General features: G+C 45.8%; 1 protein-coding gene across 5 annotated transcripts in view; it reads left to right on the forward strand.

Moving 5' to 3' along the window:
• The window catches only part of LOC141072537 (uncharacterized), a 136,698-nt gene that overhangs the window by 106,433 nt on the left and 5,201 nt on the right, over positions 1–25,064 (forward strand). For all 5 annotated transcript variants that reach the window (XM_073559812.1, XM_073559838.1, XM_073559819.1 and 2 more), the window contains 3 exons: positions 1,144–1,202; positions 9,153–9,182; positions 16,576–16,602. In XM_073559812.1, coding sequence (XP_073415913.1) covers positions 1,144–1,202; positions 9,153–9,182; positions 16,576–16,602 — 116 coding nt within the window. The remainder of the gene's footprint in view (positions 1–1,143; positions 1,203–9,152; positions 9,183–16,575; positions 16,603–25,064) is intronic.

Below are 25,064 nucleotides of genomic sequence, written 5' to 3' on the forward strand. Positions count from 1 at the left end.
TGCACTCTGCAGGTTATTGAGCTCGGCTTTGTCAGTTTGAGGCTGTGTGCCCATGTAAGCTTTTTTGAAGTGTTCATCCCCGTCAAAATCAAAACGCTTCAAAAACACATGCAAGAAGCATCCCATTGATTTTAAATGAATTCCGCACTTTTTGTGTAAATACTTATGTCCTCAAAAAAAATTGAGAAAAGTATTCAAGGAGTGATACCGTTATTGGCTAACCAGAGAAAGTGCACATTGATGCGTTTTTTTCCACTTTGCGGTAAAAAACGCAGCATGCTAATTAATTTTGCGGAAAAGTCCGCATTTTTGCTATTTTCTACGAGTCAGAAAACGTGCGGAAAAAACGCATCAAAAACGCGCGGTTTCTGAGCAAAAAGCATGCGGATATAAAACGCGCGTTTTCTGGGAAGGAGTCCGGTTTTGAAGCAGAAATTTTCTGCATACGTGGGAACATAGCCTTAGGCCGGAGTCACACTTCAGCGAGTTACGGCCGAGTCTCGCAGGTTAAAACCAAGCTCTGGCACAGGCACTCCGGAGCGGAGCGTGCAGCTCCATGTATTGCTGTGCGGCTGCACGCTCCGCTCCAGAGTGGCCGGCGCCAGAGCTTGGTTTTAACCTGCGAGACTCGGCCGTATCTCGCTGTGTGTGATCCCGGCCTTACTGTCGCTTCTGCAGAGTGGAAAAATCAAGCTGATGTTGATAGTGGATACTGCACTCTGTATATTGAATCTAAATATATAGAGCCAGGCAACCTGATCGAAAGTCAGCTCAATTTCTGCGCTTTGCAAAGGAAACGGTCCTTCTGACAAAGCCGAGCCTAATAATTGTTCAGTCTGCACAACACAGCAGCCGATGATGATATGACTGCTGTGCTCTGCACACTGCAGTTAGCCGGGAGTGAGCCTCATCCATATGAGTGATCCATAGCTGCCGCCCCTTCTGTTTCCGCTCCAGATCTGTAGCCCTTTGGAACTGGAAAAAAAATTTGAATGTGATAATACTTTTTCATGTCTGTAGGGGCCATGATCCAATAATAAAAAATTATTGAAATTGGGCAAGATAATTGGTTTAGGTTGTCCAACTTTTTGATTTCTTCCACTTTCAAAATGTCATCACCATCTAAAAATGTGCTCTCTTTAGGATCTGTGCCAGTCGGGGCCATTATAGGAGCCGTGTTCGTTGTCTGTTTTATTTGCTTGGTAAGTATGTTATTTTATAAATGGTATCATGTCACATATACAAGCACAATACTGACACCATGCAGTAACTACGATAAGTACCACAGTCATATCCGCTTATTTTTTACTATAACCTATTTTATTCAAATACTCTTTGCTGCCGATGTCAACATAAAGTAGGGAACAGGCATTCAAATCACCGCCTATTTTCTCAGACAGCACACTGACCCATAAAGTTTCTTTCAACAATTTTAAAAACAGGTTCATGTCTCTGGTCAACATTCAGGGAATGTCCCTATTCTCGTCAGATATTGCAGACCAAATTCAGCCAATAAAGTCTATGGATGAGACTAGAAAGACAGATTTTGTACTTCAGAGATCCATCCGTGTTTCATCCAGCTTTAACATCTCCATTGCTAAGAGTCAATGGATAAAAGAAGTTCAGAGTCTACCTGCTGAAGCGAATAAAGGATGAGGGAAAAAAATTGATGCAACTAGGATGACACCTGAGAACAAAAAAATCGATCCATTTGTCTATGATGGTAACACTCACACGGATGTGTGAAAGGAGCCTAATAGCATCAATATTTGGTGATCACCCTTTTTCGTCATCAGTTCTTCTAAGTAGAACAGTTTTTGAAGTAGCTCAGCAAGAGGTTGTTCCAAACATCTTGGAGAACTGACTCTCCAGTCCTTCTGTGGATGTCACTTGTGCAGATCCTTCTGTCTCTTTATGTGATCCGAGAGGAGATCAGGGCTCTGTGGGGCCGGATCATCACTTCCAGTAATCCTTGTCCTAAGTGTACCTAGAAGAACTGACCCCAGATCTTCTGTGGGTGTCAATTGTGCAACTCCTTCTGTCTCTTCATGTGATCCCAGACAGACAGGATGAAGTGAGATCAGGGCTCTGTGGGGCTGGATCATCACTTCCAGGAGTCCTTGTCCTAAGTGTACCTAGAAGAGCTGAAGGAAACGAGCTGTCATCAAAGATTGATGTGATTGTATTGTATACACATACACTGAACTATACAAAGGTTTTAGGCAGGGGAGGAAAAAATACTACAAAGTAAAAATGAAATAGACATGTTAATAGTTTAATGTTTTATGTAAATATATACTATATACAGTATATATATATATATATATATATATATATATATATATATATACACACGCACATACAGGTGCTTCTCACAAAATTAGAATATCATCAAAAAGTTAATTTATTTCACTTCTTCAATGCAAAAAGTGAAACTCATATATTATATTATATTATATTATAGCAAAAAATACCTGCAAAGGCTTCTTAAGCATATCAAAAGTTCTTTTAGTCTGTTTCAGTAGGCTCCACAATCATGGAGAAGACTGCTGACTTGACAAATGTCCAGAAGGCAGTCACTGACACACCCCACAAGGAGGGTAAGCCACAAAAGGTCATTGCTAAAGAAGCTGGCTGTTCACAGAGTGCTGTATCCAAGCATATTAATGGGAAGTTGAGTGGAAGGAAAAAGTGTGGTAGAAAAAGGTGCACAAGCACCTGGGATAACTGCAGCCTTGAAAGGATTGTTAAGAAAAGGCCATTCAAAAATTTGGGGAAGATTCACAAGGAGTGGACTGCTACAGAAGTAACTGATTCAAGAGCCACCATGACATACCCAGGACATGGGCTACAAGTGTCACATTCCTTGTGTTAAGCCACTCATGACCAATAGACAATGCCAGAAGTGTCTTACCTCGGCCAAGGAGAAAAAGAACTGGACTGTTGCTCAGTGGCCCAAGGTGCTGTTTTCAGATGAAAGTAAATTTTACATTTAATTTGGAAAATCAAGGTCCTAAAGTCTGGAGGAAGAGTGGAGAGGCCACAAGCCAAGCTGCTTAAGGTCTAGTGTGAAGTTTGCACAATCAAGTCAATCAGTGATGGTTTGGGGAGCCATGTCATCTGCTGGTGCGGGTCCACTGTGTTTTATCAAGACCAAAGTCAGCGCAGCCATCTACCAGGAAATTTTAGAGCACTTCATGCTTGCCTCTTGCGCTTTTTGGAGATGGAAATGATGATCTGCCTGTAGCACAGCGGAGGAGATATGGAAGCCCAGGTTGCTTTGATAGCAGCCTTCTGTGACGACTGTCTGCGAACCTGGGCTGCAGTAGGACAGCGCCCCGAATAACCCTGAGACCCTTAACCCCTATACAGGGATCTGGAATTGTAGCAAGGCCTAGGGGGTAGCTGTCTAGGGGCGCAGTGGACCAGAGCAGAACGGTCATCAAGGGGTTAAAACTAAAACCCGTAATAGTGGTCCGGAGACAGGAGTCGGAGGTCGGCCGAAAGCAGAAGTACAAAAACAGCAGGCAGAAGAAGGGTCAGAAATCCAAGCCAAGGTCAGGGTCAAAAATCGGGAGCAAGGCAAAGGTACAAAAATGGCAGGCAATAGAAGGGTCAGGAATCCAAGCCAAGGTCAGCGTCAAAAAATCTGGAGAAAGGCAAAGGTACAAAAACGGCAGGCAATAGAATGGTCAGAGATCCAGGCTGAGGTCAGAGTTAACTTTAGCAAATCACACAGTAGCACGCAGGGGAACCAAGAATATATCCGGCGGCTTGCAAGACCAGTCCCAAGGTATTTGAGGGATCAGGTCATCCCTCACAGGTTCCCGGTGTCATGGTCACGTGTGTCAGGTCGCAGATGATACCGCAAGGCGGACCCATAACACACGTGACCGTGGATACATCGCCTCCAGTGGGGCGCATTTAAATAATAACACGTGCAGGTGGATACGCCGCCTCCACCTGGCGAATTTAGGTATTACACGTTATACATACAATAATCAAATAATAAAGGGGGAACCTGGGAAACTTTTACAATGGTGGGCCCTGCGATAGGGAATGGGGACATGGAGACCTCCTAAGCTCCCCTGAGCCAGTGTCCCTGCACTCCTTACATTCCCTATACAGGCTCCGCACCTGTCGCCGCACGCGTACCTTAACGCCCTTGCTCACCCTGACCCTAAACCCTCACTAGGGAATGGGTCGGTGCGGAGACTAATCCCACCACTGCACTAATAACACACATGAGGAAAGAGACAATACAGGGGAAACACCACTTAGCTTTGCTCTGTTGCGTGCACTCCTAGCAACAGAGCCCACCACCTGCGTGTGTCTTCTCCTCCACCTGGATCCATCACCATAACAGGATCCTTCACCTTAGTGCAGCCTTGGAGCAGAGTCCACCACCAGTTGCAGCTGCTTAGAACCAGAGTCCCAAGGATGAGTTCAGCTGCTGACACGAAGTCGAGCATGCTTGAGTCCAGCTCAGCGACCAAGTCCCACATGGTGAGTGCCACTCTCCATAGTAGCCACTCCACCAGACCATGCAGACACTTCCCGCTGACTCCATCACTGTGACCCCACCACGCCATGCCAGCCCTTCGTCCAGACACCATAGCTGCAACACGTCCCCCCTGGCTAAGCTGTGCAGGACTCCTCACCAGCTCCATCCTTCCTCCAGGCTCTCCACTTCAAAGTGAAAGCAATCTCACAATATCACAGGCAGTGAGTGAACACCCTGAGCACACCTTTATAGGGTGTCACACCATAATTAAGTGCAAAAAACCCTAAAGTGCAATACCACTCACCACCACCGGGGACAGTCAAGACACCTTGGAACTTTCCAAAGTAAAAAAAGTTCACCCAGTGCAATTTAAAACTGTCAGATCACTTCAGATCATGACAGTACCCCCTCCTCAATGAGGGGCCTCTGGACCCTCAAGACCACCCCCCACCAGGGAAACACCTACAGCGGGGACGCCCAGACCCTGAGTTCACCCCACCATTACCTGACACTTCAGGTTTATGACAAACGCACCGCTGGTATTGGCAATAAAGTTCATTTTGGAGGCACCACTCATCTCCACAGCGCCGACCTGGGGAACGAGTTTATGTATGTGTATGTTTGTTTGTTTTGAGCTGATCAGGCTCCACAACACACTTCCACAGGATGTTTTTTGGTGGCACACATACATGCTCGTTCACACACAGGTCCGGACCTGAACGTTTATTGCATACATTCGTTTGTCATAATTGGTGAACTCATTCAGGACCTGATCACAGAGGCGTCCCCCTGTGTCACCACACTCACACCCCCGCTATTCACCAAGAGATCACCACCCTCCAACCCTCTTCACCATGAGGTCTGCGCCTCCCAGGGTTGGTTTAATGGCGAGGGTTGAGATTTGTCCCTACTCCCCCGCAGCACACCTGCTGCTCACACCAGGAGGAGAGGGAACGCATATGGAGGAAATATACACTCACTGGCCGCCTCCACACGGCCAGGAGGGGCGGCTTCTATGGTGGTATTTGAAGATTTGGCGTAAACCCCGCGGACTCTACATCAGTCTGCTCATCACTGGAATGCACCCCTTCACCTCGGGGAACACCAAGCAGCTCCGTGGGGCACCATTCCTCCCACCTGCCTGGGTACGCCCACGTGCAAGAGCAAGTCCCGCTCCCCAGCAGCGACTCCAGGGGCTTTTGCCAGACCCGCAATTTGCCAAAGCCGCCATTTTAATTTCCTGGTTACCTGAGCAGAGGCCCCAGACCGTGATAACTGCTGCTGCAGCGGCTCTAAACACCTTGCCGCTCCCCACTCACATCAGTGAGGCCCGGCAGCAATTATTCAGCGGTCTCCACATGGCCAAAGCTCACCAGAAAAAAAACTGAATGGCCTGTGATAATGTCATGGTCACGTGTGTCAGGTCGCAGATGATACCGCAAGGCGGACCCATAACACACGTGACCCTGGATACACCGCCTCCAGTGGGGCGCATTTAAATAATAACACGAGCAGGTGGATACGCCACCTCCACCTGGCGAATTTAGGTATTACACCTTATACATACAATAATCAAATAATAAAGGGGGAACCTGGGAAACTTTAACAATGGTGGGCCCTGCGATAGGGAATGGGGACATGGAGACTTCCTAAGCTCCCCTGAGCCAGTGTCCCTGCACTCCTTACATTCCCTATACAGGCTCCGCACCTGTCGCCGCACGCGTACCTTAACGCCCTTGCTCACCCTGACCCTAAACCCTCACTAGGGAATGGGTCGGTGCGGAGACTAATCCCACCACTGCACTAATAACACACATGAGGAAAGAGACAATACAGGGGAAACACCACTTAGCTTTGCTCTGTTGCGTGCGCTCCTAGCAACAGAGCCCACCACCTGCGTGCGTCTTCTCCTCCACCCGGATCCATCACCATAACAGGATCCTTCACCTTAGTGCAGCCTTGGAGCAGAGTCCACCACCAGTTGCAGCTGCTTAGAACCAGAGTCCCAAGGATGAGTTCAGCTGCTGACACGAAGTCGAGCATGCTTGAGTCCAGCTCAGCGACCAAGTCCCACATGGTGAGTGCCACTCTCCATAGTAGCCACTCCACCAGACCATGCAGACACTTCCCGCTGACTCCATCACTGTGACCCCACCACGCCATGCCAGCCCTTCATCCAGACACCATAGCTGCAACACGTCCCCCCTGGCTAAGCTGCGCAGGACTCCTCACCAGCTCCATCCTTCCTCCAGGCTCTCCACTTCAAAGTGAAAGCAATCTCACAATATCACAGGCAGTGAGTGAACACCCTGAGCACACCTTTATAGGGTGTCACACCTGATCCATAATTAAGTGCAAAAAACCCTAAAGTGCAATACCACTCACCACCACCGGGGACAGTCAAGACACCTTAGAACTTTCCAAAGTAAAAAAAGTTCACCCATTGCAATTTAAAACTGTCAGATCACTTCAGATCATGACACCCGGACTGATGATGTCATCAGGACCGCCCCCAGGACCAGGCCGGATGGTGATGCACCAACCTCTTCATGACTAACAGAGGAGCGGAGCCTGCATCCACCAGATGCCTGGGCAGGAGCCCCATCTCTGTTGCCGCCATCACTCGGTGGTGAACCACGGCGCTTCACAGTGGCCGAGGCAGGAACAGCAGGCCCCGAGTTAGACGGTGATGTGACAGTCTGGTGCCTCCTAGTGGCCGAGTCCGGGACAGCAGGCCCCGAGTCTGATGGCGATGTGACAGTCCGGCGCCTCCTAGTGGCCGAGGCTGGGACAGCAGGCCCTGAGTCTGACGGCGACGTGACACCTTCAGCTTATCTGCATTGTTGGGTTTGGTGTCTCTCATCTTCATCTTGACACTACACCATAGATTCTCTCTGGGGTTAAGGTCAGGCGAGTTTGCTGGCCAATCAAGCACAGTGATACTGTTGTTCTTAAACCAGGTATTGGTACATTTGGCAGTGTGGACAGGTGCCAAGTCCTGATGGAGAATGACATTTTCATCTCCAAAAAGCAGCAGAGGCAAGCATGAAGTAATCTAAAATTTCCTGGTAGATGGCTGCGCTCCCACTGCTTAACGCCAGGACGCAGTTACCAACCAGAGTGTCCAGATCCCTGCCGACTGCTGGAGCGCTGATCTTACGGCACACCACAGCATCATCAAGGTCTCTTTCCTGACTGCGCATTGCCAGGATGCAACCACAAATAAGGTGACCAGACCTTGGGTAGACCACCGGAGATACCATATACAGACATATTTAATACAACTATCTGTGGCAATCATTCTGTGCCGCCTGGCGTGCCATTTTTTTGAACACTAGATTAACGCATAGGGAAGAAACGACCCTTTCTCTCACTCCATCTCTCATACTCACGCCGTCATCGCTGCTGCTCCACGATCGGCATTGGCAAGATCCCCGACATCTTCTTCCACCGGCGCCATCCTGGATCCAGATGTCCACGCCGGCGACATGTTCTTGCGGCGACGCAATCTTCGATCGGCGAAATCCAGCGATACTCAAGATGGTGTCGGCGAAATCTTGAGTATCGCGGGATTTCGCCGATCCAAGATGGCGTCGCCGCAAGAACATGTCGCCGGCGTGGACGTCTGGATCCAGGATGGCGCCGGCGGAAGAAGATGTCGGGGATCGTGCCGATGCCAACGGCGATCGTGGAGCAGCGGCGATGACGGCGTGAGTATGAGAGACGGAGTGAGAGAAAGGGTTGTATGTGGAGTGAAGGGGGGACGTGAGTGGAGATGGTGAAAGGTGAGAGGAGTGTGTGTTGAGGTGTGTGTGTTGAGGAGGAGTGTGTGTTGAGGAGGTGTGTGTGTTGAGGAAGAGTGTGTGTTGAGGGTTAACATGGCAAGAGGTGTGTGGTGACGGCTGGCATGGTGAGGAAGGTGTGTGTTAGGAAGGTATATGGTGTCGGGGAGTGTGCGGAGGGCAGAAGAGGCACAGTGCTACCGCCAAAGGAAGCTTCTGTCTTGATGTGACGTCACCAAGTTACAACCGGACGGAAGCTGCAAGCTGCATTACAACCGGACGGAAGCGGCTTAGCGCATTTATTATTATAGATGAATCATTTGCCTACTACAGGAATTTTATCTGGAATGGCTGCCACCGGCTGGGGTAGCACTCCATAGGATTACAGACATTAAATTTTGTCATGGTCTGTAGGCACATCTCTACAAAAGACTATTAAATAAGGACATATTTGGACTATTCTTTGATACAGGACTTATTATTTGCCATCATATGATTATCTTTGCTCATTAACCCCTTACTCCCTATCGTCTAGTGTGGCAATATCTAGGAGAACCTTAATCACCATTTCTATCCATTCTACCAACCCAAATTTTTTGCAGCTTCCTTTACAGCTTCTTCTAGGCATATTGCAATAATACTAGCATCGTTGTTCATATACTGTATGTCTCTTACAAACCATTACTTCCATTTTCGTTTTACAGCTTTCAATAGTCATAGTCACTGACTTCAGTGTTTTTACCAACATCACACAAGAGATTTTATAGATAATTTATAGAACACAATTTTTTTAAGTAATTTTTTTCCCACAGTCACATAGATATTAATTTACCTCTCTAATACTCATGTTTTTTCTCTTTTCTTAGGCTTGCTTTATGTACAGGAAACGGGAACGCGTAAGTCGATTTTATTTCTTGCAAATTAGACATATGCAGGGAATCTCATTGTAGATTCAATAAAGGTGGTGGTTTATTTATCCAAGTCAGCACTTTAAGCTAAATAGCACTTTAAGCTATACTTCTATCCCCACCCAATTTTTTGTGTGCCCACACTAAAAAAGAGCTCCTAGTAATATTGCCTCATTGTGTTCTAACACAGTAAGGTATTTGAAGGATCAGGCTATCCCTCACAGGCTCGCAGTCTGATGACATCATTTTGACTGCCCCCAGGACCAGGCCAGATGGTGATGCACAAACCACCTCATGACTGACAGAGGAGTGGAGCCTGCGCCCACCAGATGCCTGCGCAGGAGCCCCTTCTCTATCACAACCACCCACGGGCGAACCACAGCGCCTCCTAGAGGTCGAGGCAGGAACAGCCGTCCCCAAGTCTGACAGCGACGTGACAGTCTGGCGCCTCCCAGTGGCCGAGACCGGAACAGCAGTCCTCGAGTCTGACAGCGACGTGGCAATTACCTGTACACTGACACTATATACAGAACTCCTACGTATAATGTCACCAGTGATATCTGTATTACCTGTACACTATACACTGTATACAGAGCTCCTGTGTATAATGTCGCTGGTGATCACTGCATTACATGTACACTATATATAGAAGTCTTGTGAATAATGTCACTGGTGATCACTGTATTTCCTGTACACTGACTCATTATACAGAGCTCCTGTATATAATATCACTGGTGAATGCCTTTATTACCTGTACACCATACACAGAGCTCCTGTGTATAATGTTACTGGTGATCACTGTATTACCTGTACACTATATACAGAACTCCTGTGTATAATGTCACGTTTGAGTCACTCTTACCTGTACACTTACACTATGGAGTGTATACTGTGTACAGAGCTGGTGTGTATAATGGCACTTATGGTAATATTAGTATTGTTTTTTTATTAATGATTGGTATTGTAGTATTCAGTCACTATGGGGTGATAATGTGGTCTAGTCATGGTGTGGCAGAATTTGTCCCTGGATGTGGTATTATTTGGTTACTATGTGGTAGTACCCATATTTTTCGGACTATAAGATGCACCGGACCATAAGACGCACCCCAAATTTTCAGAAGGAAAATAGAGAAAAAAATAATGTGTCAAATGGGCGTCCATCTTACAGTCCGAATTCAGCTTACCGAGGGGAGTGGCTATTTGTGTGATATGGTGTTTGATGGGAACTGTTAATATGTGATTGGTGAGGAGTCAGACATGGTGCAGAAGTGGAGTTTTTCCAAGAGTGGGGGGTGGTACTGTGGAAGGTTCAAGGGGAGGAGGCAGAGCTGGGGTGGAGCCTGAGCAGAGACTCAAGGGGGCCTGAAAATGTTGCCAATATGGGGCCCTGATATTCCTGGTGGCAGCCCTGGGTGAACATACTACGTCTAGCACCTTGTTTCTCCTCACATATGCTACACTTTTTAGTTACTGTTCTGCACTATGGAGAAAGATAAACCAGGCTGGGGGAGCATATACCAGACTTGGGGGGCGTATGCCAGGCTGCAGGAGTATATACCAGGCTAGCAGAGCATAGACTAGAATAGGGAGCATAAAATAAGATGGGGGACCAGGCTGGGAGAGCATAAACCAGGCTAGGGATCATATACCCGGACTAGCTGTTGAACCTGTTCTATGCACAGGTGGTGAGCATCTTTATTGGTGCTTTTTGTGCTATGTTTTTGGGAACCTGTCACGAGAAATAAAGCTGTGAACCTGCACATATGGGGTTAATCTGCAGGTTAATAGCGTTATTATGCTGCCAGGCGCCTGCACATAGCCGAATGCAGTGGGGAGAAAATTAACTTTATTCTCCTCGCCAGCATTCAGTTTAAGTCATGGAGGCAGGGGCACCGCAGGTTCAGTCATTGCTCTAAGTATACAGAGCGGCCGCAGTAACTATGCCTCTAGTCAAGCCTGACACTCCCTGTACATTGAGGCCAACTGTCAGTCAGGGCTGGGAGTGCGGTTACAGCCTCGGTTCTGTATTCTCAGAGCAGTGACTGAACCCACAGCGACCCTGAGTAATATACAGCACAGTCTGTATTGTTGCGGGTGTAAGGGGAGAGCAGGACTGTAGTCGTGACCAGAGATACTGAAGCATCTGTGTCCCGACCTTCCCCTACAGAAAACTGTATTCTTCTTCTCAGTGTACCTTGTAAACACCTCATGAAATTCATCACACCAACAATATCTACAACCATATAAGGTGTGGCTCTATAGCAAAAAGGACATTATATAGGAAAATCGCACAAGAAAACCATAATATACAAAGAGGAAAAACTGTGATCAAAAAATTCCAATAATACATCAAAATATGCAAAAATTCAAAATTTTATTAGATGTGTAGGTACAAGGAGGGGAAGGGGTCCACCAAACAGCACATGTAGCAAAAGGGCGCTCACAGGAACATCATATATGTAAAAGTCAATATATCCATTATAAGCACCAATGGGGATGTATATCAAAAATTATTGCCAAATCGTAATATTGCACATTCCCCACATGGCCTAATTAAAAAAACCTATACTACCCGCATTGCTAATGATTGATCATCCAATTGTAACATTACCAGATCAATAGACGGGAGCACGTCCTGGTGCGTCCACCCCAACACGCGTTTCGGCGCTCTGTGCCTTTCTCAAGGGGTACAGGAAGTGAGGGAACAGGGGTTTAAAAAGCCCCATCAACCAATGATGTTAGTGTCCGCTAATTAGTCTCAGGTGTCCTCGGTAACAGGCAGACCAATTGCAGTAAGACCTGCAGCATCGCGCCAATACACAGGTATCTGTCCATTGACATCATAGCGAGCGCCGAAGCCGCTTGATGACGCATGCGCAGTCATGGTAACAGGATGCCCGACGGAGTCGGCCATTTGTTTAGCAACACCAATTGCCGCCATTTATTTAATCACTATAATATAACTGTCTCTAGTGATATTTATGGGATTAGATTGCAATAACATCATATAATTTTTGATTTTGGTGATTTTATCTTCCAAACTGTACACTACTATTGTGGATACTTGTAAATCTTTATCAGGTTTTTTGCTGTGGATTATTTTACTATGTTTAGGTAGTATGGATAAATGTCCAGCAATTGTCTTTTATGCAATTTTCTTTGCAGCCGCTGTACACGTGCTCGTCATGGTCCCGGTCCGTCTGGGTGCTCTTGGCGTCTCTCGTTGCTGCAGTGACGGTCATGTGATGTGACGTCACGGGCACGTGATGCCGACGCCATCGGGCGTCCTGTTACCATGACTGCGCATGCGTCATCAAGCGGCTTCGGCGCTTAGTATGATGTCAATTGACAGATACCTGTGTATGGTGGGCACGATGCTGCAGATCTTACTGCAATTGGTGTGCCTGTTACCGATGACACCTGAGACTAATTAGCGGACGCTAACATCATTGGTTGATGGGGCTTTTTAAACCCCTGTTCCCTCACTTCCTGTACCCCTTCAGAAAGGCACAGACCGCCAAAACGCGCATTGGGGTGGACGCTCCAGGACGTGCTCCCGTCTATTGATCTGGTAATGTTACATTTGGATGATCAATCATTAGCAATGTGGGTAGTATAGGTTTTTTTAATTAGGCCATGTGGGGAATGTGCAATATTACTATTTGGCAATAATTTTTAATATACATCCCCATTGGTGCTTATAATGGATATATTGACTTTTACATATATGATGTTCCTGTGAGCGCCCTTTTGCTACATTTGCTGTTTGGTGGATCCCTTCCCCTCCTTGTACCTACACATCAAATAAAATTTAGAATTTTTGCATATTTTGATGTATTATTGGAATTTTTTGATAGCAGTTTTTCCTCTTTGTATATTATGGTTCTCAGTGTACCTGCATCTCCAAATTCAGATCCCCTGGGCAGTTCCCAGGAGACAACGGTTGCTCTTTCAGGTGACCCCCTTAATGGAGATACAGCTGTGTGTTTGGGGTCATTATCCTGTTGCATCTGTGACTGAGATCAAGCTTTCTGACACTGGGCAGGACATTTTCTCTATAGAATCCCTTGATAGTCTTGAGATTTCATTGTACCCTGCACAGATTCTAGACACCTTGTGCCAGATACAGCAAAGCAGCCCCAGAACATAACAGAGCCTCCTCCATGTTTCACAGTAGGGATACTGTTCTTTTCTTGATATGCTTCATTTTTCCATCTGTGAACCTAGAGCTGATGTGCCTTGCCAAAAAGTTCCATTTTTGTCTCATCTGTTCATAAGACATTCTCCCAGAAACATTGTGGCTTGTCAACATGTAGTTTGGCAAATTCCAGTCTGGCTTTTTTATGACTTTTTCCAACAATGGTGTCCTCATTGGTCATCTCCCATGAAGTCCACTATAACTCATACAACGACGGATGGTGCGATCTGACACTGATGTTCCTTGAGCTTGAAGTTCACCTTTAATCTGTTTAGATGCTTTTCTCGGCTCTTTTGTTACCATTCGTATTATCCGTCCTTTTGATTTGCCATCAATTTTCCTCCTGCGGTCACGTCCAGGGAGGTTGGCTACAGTCCCATGGAGCTTACATTTCTGAATAATATGTGCAACTGTAGTCAGAGAAACATCAAGCTGCTTGGAGATGGTCTTATAACTTTTACCTTTAACATGTTTGTCTATAATTTTCTTTCTATTCTCCTGAGACAACTCTTTCCTTCGCTTCCTCTGGTCCATGTTCAGTGTGATACACACCATGTCACCAAACAGCACAGTGAGTATCTGTAGCCCTATATGCAGGCCCACTCACTGATTCCAAGATTGTAGACACCTGTGATGCTAATTAGAGGACATACCGTGATTTAACATGTCTCATTTGTCACATTATTTTCAGGGGTACCATCATTTCTGTCCAGGCCTATTTCATGAGTTTTATTTTTTTTAATTTCTGTGGAAGCATAGTTGAAAAGCAATGTCTGAATTTAATTTGTTCATTTTTATAGATTTTTGATTATTACTTTTGTCAGATTCAAGTTATTTCTGTGACCATTGTGGGTTTTTCTGTTATTAAACGACGGATACCAACAATTTTGACCACATGTGCATATATGTATATATTGTGGTGTGACTGGTGGTCGCGTGGTTAATGGGAGGTATATGTCACAGAGATGGATGCTCCCTGCGATGCAACCCGGAGTATTTTGTCGTTGGTGCACACGAGCACTAAAGATGTCATTTGGTGCACTGAGTCCGGGTTGCGGGTAGCTATGAGAGATGGGAGGGTCGGCTACCCATATTGCCTCACCTCTGGTAGAGGGTGTTGACACTGTACCCCTGTTTTCCTTCAGGACCTGCAGGAGTTTCAGGACCTGCCGTGAGGTCATACCCATGTGATCCATACCTCACCTGTGGGTGTGGTTACAACCCACATAATGGAGGCTATTTAGCACATGGGCAGTGTCAGGAACACCGCACTGCACTCGCTCACTGAGCCAGTGCGCATGTCCTCAGTACAAAAACCATGCTCAAAGATACCTGTGGAGCAGAGCAGCAGCGGTGACAATGCGTGCTTCAAACTATCAGGACCTGAAGCATGTGACTGCTGGGGGCGTGGCCTAAGCTCCACAGAGCTAGGAGCTGCAGGGAAACTCCTAGAAAGTTAACTACGGGACAAATTACCAAGGGGCATAGACAGGGATGGAAACCAGATCAAGCCGGGGTCAATACACAAGATAGCAGGACAGTACCAAAGGGTTTAGAGCGGATAGTCAGGACGTAGCAATAGATCAGAAAACCAGAACGGGCAATAGACGGTACAATAGGGGCAAACGGTAATGGAGTAACAATAGCCAAGCCAGGAGGTCAGAACCACAGAAGACAATAGTACCAAAACATGAGACGGAGTTCAGAGTGAAGGGACGGACCGGGTCATACACGGGAATCAAACAAGCAATACAATAAACACGCACACCAGGGTGGTTGGTCAGACACACAGCCAGAATAACAGTATAGCTGACAGAGAATGCTAGTCTGGAGTGAGTATAAATACCCCTCCCAGATCCAAAGAGAGGCCAGCAAAAGTTAACCCTGTGAGAACAGGACATTAACCATGTCCTAACCATGACAGGCAGTGAGTGTGAGGGAGTCTGGCAGAGTGTGGACAGACTTCATGTGTCCAGGTGGGACACTACAGAGTAGTCTGTGTTCTTAGAAAGGAGAAGCCCTCCTGTATGTATGGCTCAAGTCGGAGCCACCAGGCTGGACATTGCTATGGCCTATGTGTGCACAGGGCCTGAAGGAACAAAGCCCAGCTAAGGACTGTTTATGTTGCTTTTGACTGCTCTGAGGTTTATGGAGCAAATAAACTGAATGGACTCGTTTTAACCCTGAGTGTGCAGTGTTTACCTCCAAGACCGGCAACGTGAGTAGTCCCCGTCCACAGACCGTGTGGAACGTTACAATATATATATAAATATTGTGGTGTTGTGACCACTGTGTCCGCTAGGGGGCGCTGTGTGGGTGTCCCAGGACAGGTGTATAAGCATTCCCAGTGTCCTGATAGGAGTAGGATGCTGAATGATCGCAATGTATCTCAAGGTGGGTGGCCTTGAGATGAAGGCTTGCTTATGTGCTGATCAGCAGAGCTGATCTTTCGTTCCAATGTGTCAGGGAGAAGCCTTCAGGTGATTGATGAGACGAGTGGGATTAATCATCTACAAATCCACCCAGGGGTGTGTTTAAGAACGCCATAGTAAAGTGTATATGAGTGTGTGTGAAGGACCTGTGATGAGGTCATAGCCATGTGACCCGGTGATCGTGGCTACGGACCATATAAGTTGGCCAGGGTAGGTCACATGAAGGGAATGCTTGGACCCGGTTGGTCCGTTTTGGAAGGTCTCGTCTGGGAGAAGGGATGCCTTTCCTGACAGCATGTGAATGATGTGTGTAATGGCTGAAAGCGTCTGAGAGTTCCCAGGGAGAGGGGATGAACGTCTGCAGTGAGCTGAAGCAGCCATGAGGTAACCCTGGCTGGGTGAGATAACTGTGAGGCTAGAAAGCCTGAGTATTGGACATTGCGTAACCTGTATGACCACAGGCTTAACAGAGTGAGGCTCTGTCATGGACGCTATGATATGGATATGAACTGTCTATTGCTTTGAGGGTTTATGATGCCTGAATAAACCGCATGGACTGAGATTGTTTTATGGAAAACATGTGCCGGATCTGTTTATTTGGCTGCCAAGCGAGTGTCCCCAACCTTGAATGACAGCGCTACCTTACAATATACTGTATATATACTGTATATTATATGTTATTCAGAGGCCTGTAGAGATTGTTTTAACTTAAATCACTAATTTCTACCTTTCCCCATATTTGTCCATTCAGATTCGAGCTACGTGTTGCCATGACAACGTAAGTATTCATTTTTTGCAACCAATAGATATATAATATGTAATACCCCTTTAGGGCTACCACGGTACACTGGGTGTTATGGGGGAGGGTCTCACCTCTCCAGGGCGCTGTGCCTCCACCCGAATCTTGATTGGAGCTCTCTCTCTGGGACTGCAGAAGGACAGTTATCTTCTGCCAGGGGCTGATTCGGGAAGCCCCTGCCAAATCTCAGTACACACACTCTCAGGGAACAGGAGTAAAACCATTTAAAAGATTTATTGCGATGCAGCAGAATTGAGGTGGGTTCAAAGTAATAACATACAATACAAATAACGATGCTCTATAAAGGTCATATACACATCACAGTCTACTTCTACTCCGATCCTGCAAATATAATGTAGCAGGTCCCCCCCCCTCTTTTGTATTAACTCAGTCCAAACGTTAGGGCCCAGTTGCTGCGGATGTTGGCGCGCAAATTAAAACCGTGGGTGCACTTAGAGGAATATTACTCTCAATAGTCTGGGTTGTAATGTACTCACTGTAAATAGCGCTGGTAGAACCACAAGTCTCAGAAGGGCACTCACTGTGTGTCTCAAACGGTCGGAGGGTTCTTTGGACATCAGCTGGGGCGGCAGGATTCAGGCCTTTATGAGGTGAGAGTGCCGGCAGAACTCTCTGGGTCTTTGATGTTAATGGCCTCAAAGGGTGACAGGACCGAGCTCTCTCCAGCAGCGCAGGTATCTCAGCGGGGGCCGCCACACTCTCCAGAGTAGAGGAATGCAGATCCACACTGCTCTGTTTCTCACAACAAGCTGCCACACTCCTTCCTCTCTGCACATTTATTTTCACTTCCTGGTCAGGTCTCTCCCCCAAGTCCCTCCTCCTCCAATCCACTCTCTCTCCTTCTATCCTTGCAGGCCATGTCATCTGACTGAAACAAGGGTCCCTGGGAATTGTAGTCCACTGTCACTCAGGGGAAAAACGATTAATGTCTGTAGGTCCCTGTTTAACAGCCACTGCAAAACTCTTCTTAGTGTCTGTAAGGTCCAATATGCCGGTAGCTGCTCTGACAGTTCCCTGTGCAGGTGTTACATTCTCCCCCTGGTGAGTGATTGAAAGTGTCCCATCACGATAGGAGGACTCACCACCTGAAACATGAAGGGGGGTTAAGGCATCCTGACTAACACCAAATTTACCTGCACACAAACCACCACCTGGCCACATGGGAGATACCGGGAAATAAGGCCAAACAGAATTGGAATTACCTGGACACATGGGAGATACCGGGAAATAAGGCCAAACAGAATTTGATTCAGAGTGTATCAGCCTGGGGACCTCAGTCGTATGTCCCATTCTATCATAGGTCAGCATCATGGGTGGCCTAATGTCCCATTTGGGACGAGTGTGTACTGAGGGGGCCCCCTCCTCAGCCCCCCGACTCTTGTCTCTCCAAAACGGGCTCCTCCGGATGGATCTCTTCATTCAATAAATGTCCTTCTACTGAACTCTCCCCCAATTGTGGGCAGAGCGCATTAGCCTCCTGGCAAATGTCCCTTTTTCGTGTTTCCACTTCAGGAGTCTGGTTTACAGGGCCTAAGCCTATGGGGCATGGGTCCTCGGTCCATCTGTAGCTCCATTGACCGTCGGTTACGCATTCATCCCCAGACTCGCTGTCACTTCCTCCTGAGGCAACCCCATGCTGGGGTGGTTGTTCACATCTACGACTTCTCCTATTGCACGGAAGGGTGGTATGACCTCCTTGGGTTGGCAATGGTGGTAAAGGGATGTTTTTTCCCACAGGCAACAGATGGTGTCGATGATAGGTTTTGACAGCTCCGCCCCCTTTCTCGGGCTTTACTCTGTAGGCCGGGACACCGGGCAGCTTTTCCATCACCACATAAGGGTCAGGACACCACCGATCAGCAAGCATGTGCTTCCCAGGAAGGCCCAGAAGTTGGATAAGGACTCTATGTCCAGGCAGTAAAACTTGTTCTCGAACTCTACAGTCATAGTGAGTCTTATTGCGCCTCCCTGACCAACCAAAAGCCTGCTCTGCCAATCTGTAAGCTTTTTTCAAATCTTCTTGCAGTTGGGACACATATTTTAAGTAGGTCATCCCATTAGAACTGTCAAAGGATGTCCCAAAACTAATATCCACTGGTAGCCGGGCTTGTCTTCCAAACATGAGGAAATAAGGCAAGTATCCAGTTGACTCATTTGTGGTGCAATTGTAGGCATGAACCAACTGACTCACATGCCTGCTCCAGTGTCCCTTCTTCCTGGGATCCAAAGTGCATAACATGTTCAGAAGGGTATGGTTGAACCTCTCAGGTTGAGGGTCCCCTTGGGGGTGATATGGGGTGGTTCTGGATTTCTTGATCCCACAGATGGCGCATAGCTCCTTGATTAGTCTACTTTCAAAATCTCTTCCTTGATCGGTATGGATGCAGGCTGGCAGCCCGTAATGTACGAAGAACTTCTCCCATAGTGTTTTTGCCACCGTAATTGCCCTTTGATCTTTAGTGGGGAAGGCTTGGGCAGATCGGGTGAAATGGTCAGTGACCACTAACACATTACTGACATTGCTTTCATCAGGCTCGATGGAGAGAAAATCAGTGCACACTAGCTCAAGTGGGCCATCACTGTTAATGTTCACAAGGGGGGCTGTTCTCAAAGGTAAGGTTTTTCTCAACACACACCGGGAGCATGATTTGCAGTATTCTTCAATATCCGCTTCCATCCGAGGCCAGTAAAATCGGTTGGCCACAAGACCCGTGGTCTTCTCAATGCCAAGATGTCCATGATCATCATGCAGGGACTTCATGACCATCCTCCGAAATCGGGTGGGTAACACCAGCTATCTACGGACTCCTCCCTTTGGGCGCTTTGCCTCCCGGTATAGTAGTCCATTTCTTACTACTAGCGACTCTAGCTGCCGAGTCAGCAGGACAGACTCCTCTGTTCTTAATGCATTCTTTTCGGGCCTCCAGCCCCTCTTAACCCACCATCGGACTACTCCCACCGACCGATCCTCCTGCTGCGCCTTTCTAACTTGATTACGAGTCAGTTGAGGAAGAGAGTCTGGCGTCAGATTTGTCACTCGGCAGTACAACCACGGGAGTGCTTCACTGGATGCTCACAAGAATTTAGCGCAGCACTGCATAGGGAAGGCATTAGTTTGATGTCTATGGCACAGAGTCTTCACCTCAGAGGTGGGGACCTCTATCCATCCTCTCTCTTCTTCCTCAATTGAGGGTTCCCTAGGCAGGCGAGAGAGGGTGTCTGCATCAATGTTACTGATCCCTGGTCGATATTTTAAGCTGAAACCGTACAAAGAGAGTGCGTCAAGCCACCGGTACCCCATGGCATCCAGTTTTACTGTGGTTCTCACGTTGGATAATGGATTGTTGTTGGTATGAACCACGAAGTGTACCCCATAGAGGTAGTCATGCAGCGTGTCCACTACAGACCATTTCAGAGCCAGAAACTCCAGTTTGTGAGCTGGGTAGCTGCGTTCACTGGGAGTCAATCCTCGACTAATGTAGCAAACAGGACGCAGACAGACATCATGGTCCTGGTAGAGAACCCCTCCTAATCCATCGAGAGAAGCATCTACATGTAACACATATGGTTTACTGCAGTCTGCATAGGCCAACACTGGAGTTTGGGTCAAACATGACTTCAGTTTCTCGAATGCCTCATCGCATACAGGGGTCCATCTTTCCCCAAAACGTTCATTAACTCGGAAGTAGACCCTCTTTCTGGACTTTGAGGAGTGGGTTGTCCTCTCGGAAGGGGGATACCCATGGGTAAGGGCAGTTAACGGCTTCACAATCCGAGAGTACTGGGGTACAAATCTTTGGTAATAGCCACAAAATCCTAAAAAGGACCTAAGCTCCTTCAGTTTGGTGGGCTTAGGCCAGTTTACAACAGCCTCTACTTTGGCGGGATCAGTGGAAATTCCTTCTCTGCTGACTATGTGCCCCACATATTTCACAGTTGTCTGACAAATTCGGCACTTGTCAAGGGACAACTTCAACCCAGCCTCTTTCAACCGATCCAGCACCTTGAACAACCGCTGGTTGTGTTCTTCCAGAGTCTTCCCAAAAACAATAAGATCATCTAGATAAACCAGGACCTCACATAAGTGCATGTCCCCCACTACTTTGTCCATACATCTCTGAAAAGTGGACGGAGCACCTGTCAGTCCTTGAGGCAATCTCTGAAACTCGAAGAACCCAATGGGGCAGATAAAAGCGGTCTTCTCTTGATCTTCTTTTGACATGGGTATCTGATAGTAGCCACTCCGGAGATCTAACACAGAAAACCATTGGCTCCCTTGCAGACAATCCAAAGCTTCATCGATTCGGGGCACAGTGTGGGGCACTTAGAGGAATATTACTGTCAATAGTCTGGATTGTAATGTACTCACTGTAAATAGCACTGGTAGAACCACAAGTCTCAAAAGGGCACTCACTGTGTGTCTCAAACGGTCGGAGGGTTCTTTGGACATCAGCTGGGGCGGCAGGATTCAGGCCTTTATGCGGTGGGAGTGCCGGCAGAACTCTCCGGGTCTTTGATGTTAATGGCCTCAAAGGGTGACAGGACTGAGCTATCTCCAGCAGCGCAGGTATCTCAGCGGGGGCCGCCACACTCTCCAGAGTAGAGGAATGCAGATCCACACTGCTCTGTTTCTCACCACAAGCTGCCATGCTCCTTCCTCTCTGCACATTTATTTTCACTTCCTGGTCAGGTCTCTCCCCCAAGTCCCTCCTCCTCCAATCCACTCTCTCTCCTTCTATCTTTCCAGGCCGTGTCATCTGACTGAAACAAGGGTCCCTGGGAATTGTAGTCCACTGTCACTCAGGGGAAAAGCGATTAATGTCTGTAGGTCCCTGTTTAACAGCCGCTGCAAAACTCTTCTTAGTGTCTGTAAGGTCCAATATGCCGGTAGCTGCTCTGACAGTTCCCTGTGCAGGTGTTACAAATATATAATCTACTAGAAAATAATAATGGTTTTGTGAACACACTAAAAATATTAGCACATCCCTAGACACCAGGGATGTTCTCAATAACTTACTGCAGTCCAATACTGCTAACATTACACTATACACCAGGGATGTTTCTGATCTGCTCAGTGCACCAAGAATAAAACATGTTAATACCAGAGATTATTAGTATCTTAATCCAGTAATTGTGTTACACTGGACCACAGGTATGTTAGGGATAATACCACTAACTTAATGCATTCCAATAATAATACATACACTACACACCAGGGATGATAACCCTTGAGGAAGCATTTCAACACCAGCGATACACTTGGGGACTCTTGTTCCCCCTCCCTCTCTTTTAATATGATCTTACACAACCTATAGGTATTTATATATTTGTTTTAATGCTGGATATTAATTTTGGGATTTACTTTTTTATTAATCCACATTTTTGAACATCAAATAGGAGGTTTATTTCCATTTTTTAGTTTGATTATATGATAAAATGGAAATTTCTTGGCATCTTTGGCTATTTTATATCTTTCTAATGACATTTTTCCTTGCTGTTCGATATTTTGATTGCATAATAAAAATCTAATTCTTGGATGTGCCAGGATTTTCGTGGGTGTATCTCTTGTCTTTCCTTTTTTTCCCCAGTTATAATTAATACATGTGGTTCACTAGACAGAAGGGATGTTATTAATAACCTACTATCCTCCAGGAGTAATACATATGTTACACTAGACACCAGGATGATATTAATAATCTTCTATCCTCCAGGAATAATAGATATGTTACACTAGACACCAGGGATGATATTAATAATCTTCTATCCTCCAGGAATAATAGATATGTTACACTAGACACCAGGGATGTTATTAATAACCTTCTATCCTCCAGGAATAATACATATGTTACACTAGACACCAGGGATGATATTAATAATCTTCTATTCTCCAGGAATAATACATATGTTACACTAGACACCAGGGATGATATTAATAACCTTTTATCCTCCAGGAATAATACATATGTTACACTAGACACCAGGGATGTTATTAATAACCTTCTATCCTCCAGGAATAATACATATGTTACACTAGACACCAGGGATGATATTAATAATCTTATATTCTCCAAGAATAATACATATGTTACACTAGACACCAGGATGATATTAATAATCTTCTATCCTCCAGGAATAATACATATGTTACACTAGACACCAGGGATGTTATTAATAACCTTCTATCCTCCAGGAATAATACAAATGTGACATTAAACACCAGGGATGATATTAATAACCTTCTATCCTCCAGGAATAATACAAATGTGTCAATAAACACCAGGGATGATATTAATAACCTTCTATCCTCCAGGAATAATACAAATGTGTCATTAAACACCAGGGATGATATTAATAACCTTCTATCCTCCAGGAATAATACAAATGTGTCATTAAACACCAGGGATGATATTAATAACCTTCTATCCTCCAGGAATAATACATATGTTACACTAGACAGCAGGGATGTTGTTAATAACCGATCTTCAAGGAATAAGTCATGCATTAGACTAGACACTATGAATGTCATTAACCCATTCACCCCAGAGCCTGTTTTCACCTTCGTGACCAGGCCAAACTTCAGAATTCTGGCCAGAGTCTCTTCATCTGGTAATAGCTCTGGAATACTTCAAAGGATTCTGAGATTGTTTTCTCGTGACATATTGTACTTCCCGACAGTGGTAAAATTTGTTCAATATGACTTGCGTTTATTTGTGAAAATATTGGAAATTTGGAGAAAATGAATTATGCCCTTAAACCAGAGAGGTATGTCACACAAAATAGGTAATAAATGACATTTCCCACAACTCTACTTTACATTTGCATCAATTTTCTTTAACTTTTTTTTTTTTGTTAGAAAGTTACAAAGGTTAGAAATTAGATATTGCTGATGGACTTTTAAGGACCACATCACATTTAAAGTGACTTTGGGAAGCCTATGTGACAGAAAATACTCAAAAGTGACTATATTCCAAAAACTGCACCCCTCAAACTCAAACTGGTCAATCTGCTTCCTCCAAGAAGTTTATTAATTCTTTAGGTGCTTCACAGGAATTAATGCAATGTGGAAGGAAAAAATGAACTTTTCACAAAAATTTTACTTTAGCACCACATTTTTTATTTTCACAAGGGTAACAGTAGAAAATGGGCCTCAAATTTTGTTGTGCGATTTCTCCTGAGTAAGCCCATACTGTTTGGCCACATGGTATGGCTCAGAAGGGAAGAAGCACCATTTGACTTTTTGAATGCAAAAATGGCTTGAATCGAGAATGAACACCATGCATTTGCAGAGCCCCTGATGTGCCTAAACAGCGGAAACCCCCCACAACTGACCCCGTTTTGGAAACTAGACCTCTCAAGGAATTTATCTGGATGTGTGGAGAGCACATTCATCCCCGAGGTGCTTTGCAGAAGTTTATACAATAGAGCAGTGAAACTAAAAAAAATTACATTTTTACCACAATAATGTTCTATTAGTCCTCAATTTTTTATTTTTACAAGGGTAACAGGAGAAAATGGATCCAAAATTTTCTTGTGCAATTTCTCCTGACTACACTGAAACCCCATATGTGGTGGGAAACTCCTGTTTGGGCACACAGCAGGGCTCGGAAAAGAAGGAGTGAAGTTTTGAATCACAGACTTTTATGGAATGGTCTCTAAGTGTCACGTCAGTTTGGAGAAGCCCTGATGTGCCTAAACAATGGAAACCCCCCTTATGGTGAGCACATTGAACCCACAGGTGCTTCATAGAACTTTACAATGTTGAACTGTGAAAATTAAAAATATATATTTTTCCCACCGAAATGCTGTTTTAGCCCCAAATTTTTTTTCATTTTCACAAGGAAAGCAGGAGAAAATAGACCCCAAAACTTGTACAATTTTTTCTGAGTACACCAATACCCCATATGTGGTCAAAAACTACTTTTGAGGCTCATTGCAAAGCCCAGAAGGGAAGAAGCACCATATTGGAGTTCAGATGATGCTGGAATGGTTTAAGGGTGCATTGTCACAATGGTAGAGCCCCTGAAGTGCCAGAACAGCAGAACCCCCCATAAGAGACCCCATTTTACAAACTACACCTTTCAATGAATTCAAGAAGGGGTGCAGTGAGCACGTTGACACCACATGTGCCTCACAGAATTTTATGCCATTAGGCGGTGAAGAAAGAATTACATTTTTACTAATAAAATGTTGTTTTAGCCCCAAGTTTAACATTTTTTCTAAGATATAATAGGAAAAAATGGACCTCTTGGTTTGCTGTGCAACTTCTCTTCAGTACCCTAAATGTAATCGGAAAATACTTTTCAGGCACAGTACAAAGCTCAGAAGGGCAGGGGCACCATATGATAATGCAGATTTCACTGCTTTGATTTGCAGGTGCCATGGAGAGCCCCTGAGGTGCCAGAACAGCAGAACCTTCCATA

This window comes from Dendrobates tinctorius, unplaced genomic scaffold (assembly GCF_039654945.1).
Source record: "Dendrobates tinctorius isolate UK_male_01 unplaced genomic scaffold, ASM3965494v1 ptg000014l, whole genome shotgun sequence".
Classification (NCBI taxonomy): domain Eukaryota; kingdom Metazoa; phylum Chordata; class Amphibia; order Anura; family Dendrobatidae; genus Dendrobates; species Dendrobates tinctorius.